The sequence below is a fragment of the Sinocyclocheilus grahami genome, unplaced genomic scaffold (assembly GCF_001515645.1).
Source record: "Sinocyclocheilus grahami isolate Dianchi unplaced genomic scaffold, SAMN03320097.WGS_v1.1 scaffold297.1, whole genome shotgun sequence".
NCBI classification, from domain to species: Eukaryota; Metazoa; Chordata; class Actinopteri; order Cypriniformes; family Cyprinidae; genus Sinocyclocheilus; species Sinocyclocheilus grahami.
In genome coordinates this window covers 746,304-755,328 of record NW_015505476.1, presented here as the reverse complement: position 1 = coordinate 755,328, position 9,025 = coordinate 746,304, and the positions used below count along the sequence as shown (strand labels likewise).

Sequence of the window (9,025 nt, the reverse complement as noted above, 5' to 3'; positions counted from 1 at the left end):
AAAGCTTTTCGAAACTCTGAATCAGTTAACCATTGCGTCGCTGATTCACTGTTTCGAAGCGCTCCAATCGGATCGCGCATCACAAATTATTTGATTTGGTTCGAAGCGGGTTTGTGAATCATTTGATTTAGATTGGGACTTCGGAGTGCATATCGCGAATCGTTTTTCTTATTTCTTTTTTAACAGTACAAAACATCAAACCATGAAGACACCACAGTTATAAAAACTAAACAAAAAAAGAAAGTATACACAAATACAAATCCCTTAAGAAAATGAACCATGGTTTTATTATAGTAAAAGTGTAGTAGGCCTAACCATGTTTTTTTTTTTTTGAGTTTTACTACAAATACCATGGTTAAACTGTGGTTAGTGTAGCAAAACCATGGTTCATTTGTGGTTGCCATGGTTTAACTATAGGCTAACCATGTGTGTGTGTTTTTTTAGAGCCAGACTTGTGTTTATGTTATGTGAAATTTAGCTAGCAGGAAACACTCACATTCCCTTTTTGAGTAGTCAAACAAACCAAAGAAACGTCACTTCCAAAATGAGATTGGATGAACATTTTAAAAAATCTGACCAAAAAATCTTCTCTGCGTTGGTACATTGACAAACAAGTGAATGACATCTTCATCAGAAGAGTATATAATGTCCATAAACATTTTTTGTGAAATTTGGAGTAACTCATTAATCTGTTGTTTGACATCTTCATTTAGTAGGGACATTATGACATGTCCCAACCAATATCCAGCAACTACTAAACTGTCTCTAGCAATACTTTTGATCAAACAATTAAATGTCTGTTGTCTGCCATTATGTCCCCATGCCAAAATCAAACCTACACCCTTGCTTAAAGTTATTATTAATGCCAATAAATAAACAAAAAAATGTATTTGATATATAGAATAAGTTTAATTATTTTTATTCTTAATTTATAAATCAAGTTGCACATTTATATATCAAATGTGCCACTCTGAACGTGAAGAGATACTTTAAACAATAACAGTCTGTTTTTTCATTTGTTCTTACAGTTGCTGGCACTGAAATACCCACCTGCTCATGTAATTAGTCCAAGAGTTCCACCCTTGGTTTACTGCTGAACCAAGAAAACTTAATGATAGAGAGGGCTGGTCTGTTTGGAGACAACAATCATGCCACTGTTTTAAGCATTATACACACACACAAATCTTTCTCTCTCACTGCGTCTTACAAAACATGCTGTTTAAGCATTTATTAAGCAATAGGGCACACTAATCTGTGATAAAGTTATTATACAATATATATATATATATATATATATATATATATATATATATATATATATATATATATATATTGTAAATATATCTCTGTAGTCATTACACAATATAGCTATTAAGGATGCAAGCGATTCAGGCACTTTTATGTCCCCAGGGTTGTTTTAATAATAAATAAATAATAATAAAAAGTATATATATTAAACATGCACATTTTATTAAAAGTTACTGGACTTGAGACGACGGTGTCAGTATGGAAGGCATTTTTGTGAAATTATGTTACCAAAAAAAAAAAAGTTGTAAAAGTTAGGATACATATATAGCCTTAGCAATTATTTCCTGTTTTGTGCTGGTCATATATTTAGACATTACCTTTAAGAAAAATGTCTCATTTTTGTCTCATCTTGTTCAATATACGTGATACGATAAAATCATGAAATTAATGTAAAATCTCACACACCACACCACTGAATGCCAACACCCTGAACTTGATCACATTTGGCTGATTATATAGTGTTTGACCCGCAAAGGTGATAATCAATGGACTGAAAATATAAAGCTTAAAGCCTGCCATTAAATGACACTGAGCCAATTATCACAATGCAAACTCCATAAACACAGAAGGTGATTTTTCTTTCTGTACACAGTCTGACTGAGGCACTGTTTCGACTTTGTCAGACTTGTTAAAATATTGTATTTCATTTCTTTAGATGTTCATCTAAGGATATCCAAGCCTAAATTGTGGCTTAAGTCTTTCAATTTCCTCGGTGACACAGACAGAGTGTGTCTTGCTGACACAGCAGCCAAAGGGTGCAGCTATAATTGTAATCTGCCTTTCCCTTACTCGCCAGAAACGTGGAAATCTTCTGAGTGGCCCAACAGTTAATTACAGCATCTTCAGAGGAGGATCCAGAAGAGGCAGTGTCAGGGTGGGACGGCTCGCGATCCCTGAGTGATCGCTCCTGCCAAGTCTGCTGCTCTGTGGAGACTTAACAAAATGCACATACGACATGGTGAGGTCAGGTGCTGGGCACGCTCACAGACGAGAAGGAGCCAAATGGAGATTCCCTAGGATGTAAGCCACAGCTAGCTCTATAAGCTCTAATTTGAGTTCAAACAGTATCTTCGAGTTGCTGTTTGCGGCATGTCTTTGAGTCATGCATAAACAAAAGCTCGCTTAGGTGTTCCTGTGACCTCAAGATTAGGATTCTCAAGGAAAAGGGCATTAAGCCTGAAAAGAGATAACATTAACCTGTCAGCGGTCTTATCTGCTAGGTAAGAATCTTTTTTAAGAGCACAAAAATGTGGAAATTGCTCAACGCTCAAGCACATTTATCAAGACATATTGTTCTACAGCAAGCACAAATCATAGAGGAATCATCAGCAGAAAGCACGTACAACACTTACAACAACGCCCCAGTGCAAACCTTTCACTAAAAAAGCTTAGGGACCGCAGACCCATAAGATTAAGGTGGTGCTTTTTATAACGAGCACATGGGTCAACATGCCAGCACGGCCAAAGCCCATTCAGACGATGGGAATGAAATAGTTGTGCTGTGAGTGTGGTTATTTAAAAAATGTCTCCTAACCACAGCAGCCTCATATAAGAGAAGTAAAAAAATGAGGCATCTATGAAAAGGAAATAACAAATGAAAGCGAAATGCAGGTAGTAAGCATGTTCCATTAGGCAACCATTTTCAGTCTTTGATGCACGTTTAAGGGACTACCATGACGCATGAGTGTGCATTCCTCTGCTTGTAAACAAGGTGCAGCGCATCCGGGTTCTACGTCAGTACGCCGGCTCCTGCGTCAGCAGCACCACACGCATGCATCGTGGTATACTATCATGAACATGCATTGAAGACTGACACTGAACAGAAGAAACTGTTGAATAATGTCGTTATTTTTGTTTTCTATGCGTACAAAAAGTATTCATGTAACTTCATAAAATTAAGGTTGAACCACTGATGTCTTAACAAGGTCCTTCCTACCTTTCTGGGCCTTGAACGTGTTAGTTGCGTTGCGGTCTATGCAGGGTCAGAAAGCTCTCAGAATTCATCAAAAATATCTTAATTTGTGTTCCGAAGATGAACAAAGGTCTTACTGGTTTGGAATGACACGAGGGTGAGTAATTAATGACAGAATTTTCATTTTTGGGTAAACTATCCCTTTAAATAAGTATGTGGGTAGGTAGATAAGTAGGATCGTAAATAATAGGTAGGTAGTACAAGAAGAAAATAAGTAAGGATACCTCCTAGATTCTGTAGATAGATAGGTAAGTAGGTATAGGCGGATCATTAGATAAGTAGTTAGGTAGGCAAAAAGGTTGAGTGGTAGGTAGGTAAAGGTAAATAGAAAGTTAAAAAGATATACAGGTGGGTAGATATGTAAGTCGAAAGGTAAAGACAGGTTGACAAATAGATTGGTTGGTGGGAACATAAGTAGGATAGTAAAAAGATAGGCAGGTCGGTATGAGGGGAAGAAAATAACTAGGGAGATTCTAGATAAGTAAGTGGGTAAAGTAGGTGGATAAGTAGGTAGGAAGGTGGGTATATAGGTAGGTAAAATGAATGGTAGATAGGTAGTAGGGGAAGAAAATCAGGGGGTAGGTAGATATTGTATATGCGTAGTACGTGGGTAGGTGCATGGATAGGTAAATAAGTAGGTAGGTAAAAAGAAATGGTAGGTAGGTAGATGGGTTGATACTGTACATAGGTAGGTAAAGATGGCAAACATGAGCACAAAATTGCTCTAAGAAAATAACTTTTCTAAAAAGAGCAGGACTGGACCTTGTCATCTCTGATCCTGTATTTATGCTCTAGAATAGAGTTCTAAATACACATATCCTGTATCCTGTCTAAGCCACACTGCAAGAAGAATCTGTAGGCATCAAACTCCAGTTGACTTCACAGCACAATAACTGTTATATGCATAAACCCATCAAAAAGATCTGAGGATGCAGCACACAACCTGCATAAATGCCTTTTTAGAAAAGTAGCCAAAGTCCAGAAACTCCCAACAATAAACTGCTCTTTACATTATTAAAAGAACTGACCAAGTGAGACAACAAAGACAGTACAGCTCAGTTGGGAACACTGTTCAGGGAAACATTCTGAGGAGGCAGGAGAAAGTCAAGGGTGGCAATGTCAATAAAATCATTAAACAAACCTGAAATTCTTTCTCCAACAACAGACACTTGGAAGGCTTTAAAACTGATGTCCCTTTCCCATAACAATCAGCAGGGATATTAGACTTCTCGCTTAGAACTAAGCGTTCTGAGCAGACTCTTCATTTCAGTAACGCTGAGATTCAGATAGCATCAGTAGGTTTGAAAGACCTTTTAATCATTGGTTAAGTGTTTAGGTTTGTGAAAGGTGCCTGGGGAACAAGGATAAGGAAAACAGATGTGCAATTCCAGCCAAAAGAGTTGGTGAATCTTTCACTTTCTGCTATATGCAGAGACAAACATCTTCCAGTGCTTAGACATGAGCTTTGTCTACATAGAATATCATCATCACAACACCCTGTGTGGTCCAACAAACATAGCAAATCCAAAACAAACAAACAAAAAGATGATTTAAAAAAAAAAAAGACAGGATCATGTAACACTGAAGACTGGAGTATATGTCTGCTGAAAATTCAACTTTACCATCACAGACATAAATTACTTTTTTTAAATATATTAAAATAGAAAATATATTGTAATAAAGTTTTTTACAATATTGCTGTTTTTACTGTATTTTTGATTAAATAAATATAGCTTTAGTAGTAAGTGTAAGCATGATTGTTCAAAAAAAAAAAATTTAAATGTTAAAAGATCTCACTTTTGTTTTTTACAGTAGCATTTAACATAGTTTCACCTGTATTTACCCTTACATAAACAGCATGATACAGGTCTGCTACATGCCAGCCAGACAGTCGTTTCCTGTGCAAGTGGGCAGTTTTTGGCCAGAATCATGCAGCTGCAGTCTGGACTGGATATTATGTTGTTAGTTAAAACTCTGGGAGGCCCTGTACTAACACAATAAAATGTAACTAAACTAACATCAGCCAATAAGTGAATTAGTGTGAAATATTGGGTTTTAATATGATACTAATTCTCTCCAAAACCTCAGAGACTCATGCCAGTGCTCATGTTGTTTATTTCATTAAAAGCGCAGGACTCACTTGTAGGTGTTCATGTTGGGCTGCTCCGCGTCAGGAAAGCCAAGCATCCCACACACAACTCTGCTGCTGTTGAGACTCCAGCCTTTATCACACACCTGTCTCCATCTCCCAGCATGCTTTACTTCCACCACACCTTCCGTAACAAGAGCACGCTTCTTTGTAACCATCAAGATCGGCTTGAGACGGACTTCCTCGATCTTCACCCTACTGGCAGACTAGAGGAAGATTGAAAACATTTTCTCATGAGCACAACCTGCCATTGTTTACCCTCATATTGTTCCAAACCCTGAGTTCTTTGATTATGTCCTGAAATGGCATGTGTATGTCATGTAAATGTTATTAAAATGGCAAAAAGTACAATAAGAACATAAAAAGTGGTCAATTGCAGCTTATGCACTATGTTCCAAATCTTCAAGGAATATTCTTTAAAAAAAATCTTCTTATATGTTCCACAGTAGAAATAAAGTCATACAAGTTCGGAAGGACATGGAGATGAGTAAACTCTTTATTTAAATGTTTAACAAACTAAATATATTCAAATAATTTTCAGGTCTACTACAATCTCTATTTACCGGATTATGAAACTGCTGTCTGGAGAATTGATCCCATCTGGTATGATCCTGGGAATGTCCGTTGCCTGGTCTGAGATGTGCAGGTGTCCTTGAACTGGAGTAAATGTCCTGCCAACGGTTCGAGGTCACTGCATTTGGCCTGAGAGAGATGGTGTGCCCTCTTCTGGTGACTCCAGGATGCACTTGGTCAAGCCTTCTCTCTGGACTGCAGACCACCCCGAGATCCTCAGAGTGCTTGCAGTCATGAACACCCCATCCGTTCGACTTGCAGTCTTTCAGAGTTTTCTCCGTTCCTTCACACCTCACATTATCCATCCAAATGGGGCCTGTGACAGATGTTACAGGTTACAAAAGCACTGGAACAATAAAACATCAGTTATGTGTCTTAAAGTGATAGTACAACCAAAAAAAAAAAAAAGTTTGAATTCTGTCATTATCCAACCACCCTCATGTCATTTCAAACCACAACGACCTTCAGACTTTTCAGACTGATCCAGTTCTCGAGTTGTATAAAGCAATTATTCACCCAAAAATTTACATTTGCTGAACATTTATTCGCTTTCAGCCCATCCAAGATGTAGATGAGTTTGTTTAATCATTGGAACATATTTGGAGAACTTTAGCATTACATCACTTGCTCCCCAATGGATCTTCTGCAGTGAATGGGTGCCGTCAGAATGAGAGTCCAAACATCTGATAAAAACATCACAATAATCCACAAGTATTCCACATGACTCCAGTCCATCTATTCATGTCTTGTGAAGTGTAAAGCTGCATGTTTGTAAGAAACAAATCCATCATAAAGTGTTAATAATCCATAATTATAATGCTTCCCAAAGTTCCTCCAGTGAAAAAGTCCATCCCTCATTGTCCCTTCAAATCAAAATCAAACCATATTTGTATAGAATGCTTTTGGACTGTTTTTACTTGTAAACAGCATGTGATCTGTGTGTATTTCTCTCCTGATTCAGACAAGATGACTTTGCAATAGTTTGAAGTTACCAGCATCTTAATGATTGATTTGTTTATTGCAAACATGCAGCTTTTCACTTCACAAGACATTAATTGATGGACTGAAGAATTGTGGTGGATTATTCTGATGTTTTTTATTAGCTGTTTGGACTCTCATTCTGATCAGGGGCATGTCTACGTGGTGGCCAGGGGTGGCACTGTAGTTGCAAAGTTACTTACTGTTAATAGAATGTCTAAAGTGGACTATCGAAATAAAGTGTTACCAAATATATATATTTAAAGTTATTTTGTGTTCCACAGAAGAAAGTAATACAGGTTTAGAACAATGAGAGGATGAGTAAATAATTACTTTTAATAATGAATTCATTATTTAATGAATGTAAATAATGAGTTTTTTGATGAACTGTTACTTTGAACAAGCCACTACCAGCTGTTCCATAAATATCATAAAAACACTTTTTTTTTAAAGAAATGGTACATAATACATACTGTATGCATAAAGTTGAAGTCTGCAGACTTCATGTACACAATACAAGTTAATATGGGACAGAAGCATCACCATCAAAAGCATTACAAAAGAGCTCTGGTGAAGCTGTCTGAAGGGTTTGTTTTAGTTTTAATGACAGTGTTGTCTTGCCAACTAAGTGTTATACATGCTTTGGGTTAGTGGCTGTCTTTATAGCTGCCTTAAAGTGAAATTACAGGGAGCGATTTGGGCGATGTAAAGAACAGTAGCTCTGTGCACTTGCACTTGTGAGAAACAGCTATTTAAAACATAATTGTGCCTTCTTACACAATTGTGCTCAAGTCTTTCACGTAATCCACAGTTAAATGTGAAAATAACAGAGATTAAAAATCCTAAACCTAAGTTATTCAGACAGCAACTCTTTAAAATACTTAAAGCAATAGTTCACCCAAAAACATTTTTGGAGCTTGATGGCCCTTGGTTCATTTTCAGTTATCAAAAAGAGCAGTACAGACATTCTGCTAAACGTCTCCCAAAGAAAGTAAGTCACACAGGTTTGGAACAACATGAAGGTAAGTAAATGAGGATAGATGAGGGTGATTAAAGATTCATAAGTCACAGTTCATGTATTTTAACAGAGAAATTCACTCACCTTCTCCCTCTCCGTACTTGGCACTGTGCGCCCATGTTATGCCACTTTGGAAACCTAGTTCCCTGCAAAGCACATTAGCGAGTTTAATGTCGACCTCATCGTCGCATACGGTGCCCCATGTCCCGTTGTGCAGGACTTCAACTCGTCCCTCGTTTTCTCTGTGGCCGATACCTGCCAGTCGCACTTTGGCAGCAGGAGCTCGCCTTGAGCGGCCTGGCGATTCGGGATGTGCATCCATGCATACAAAGAGGAGCGCAAAGACAAGAACACAAATGGGACAGATGGCCCGAATCATGATTGCACAGAGGTGAGGCTTCTGGAATAGAAAACAAAGAGTGTCATTGTTACTAAATGAACTACACAATGAAATTACCAGTAGTTTTTAAGTTGCATTGAGTGGGTTACAGAGACAAATTTGGGTGATTAAAGATTCATAAGTCACAGTTCATGTATTTTAACAGAGAAATTCACTCACCTTCTCCCTCTCCGTACTTGGCACTGTGCGCCCATGTTATGCCACTTTGGAAACCTAGTTCCCTGCAAAGCACATTAGCGAGTTTAATGTCGACCTCATCGTCGCATACGGTGCCCCACGTCCCGTTGTGCAGGACTTCAACTCGTCCCTCGTTTTCTCTGTGGCCGATACCTGCCAGTCGCACTTTGGCAGCAGGAGCTCGCCTTGAGCGGCCTGGCGATTCGGGATGTGCATCCATGCATACAAAGAGGAGCGCAAAGACAAGAACACCATTGGGACAGATGGCCCGAATCATGATTGCACAGAGGTGAGGCTTCTGGAATAGAAAACAAAGAGTGTCATTGTTACTAAATGAACTACACAATGAAATTACCAGTAGTTTTTAAGTTGCATTGAGTGGGTTACAGAGACAAATTAAGCAGGTCATGTGATGTCAAAATGGCAGCCTCCATGAGGTGACCCACTACA

General features: G+C 38.2%; 1 protein-coding gene across 1 annotated transcript in view; it reads right to left on the bottom strand.

Annotated features, from left to right (window-relative positions):
- The window catches only part of loxl4 (lysyl oxidase-like 4), a 25,917-nt gene extending 17,540 nt beyond the window's left edge, over window positions 1-8,377 (bottom strand). Inside the window, exons 1-3 of the mRNA XM_016293051.1 lie at window positions 8,083-8,377; window positions 5,993-6,318; window positions 5,421-5,635 (exon numbers count right to left, since the gene is read on the bottom strand). Coding sequence (XP_016148537.1) covers window positions 5,421-5,635; window positions 5,993-6,318; window positions 8,083-8,377 — 836 coding nt within the window. The remainder of the gene's footprint in view (window positions 1-5,420; window positions 5,636-5,992; window positions 6,319-8,082) is intronic.
- Between the last annotated feature and the right edge of the window lie 648 nt (window positions 8,378-9,025).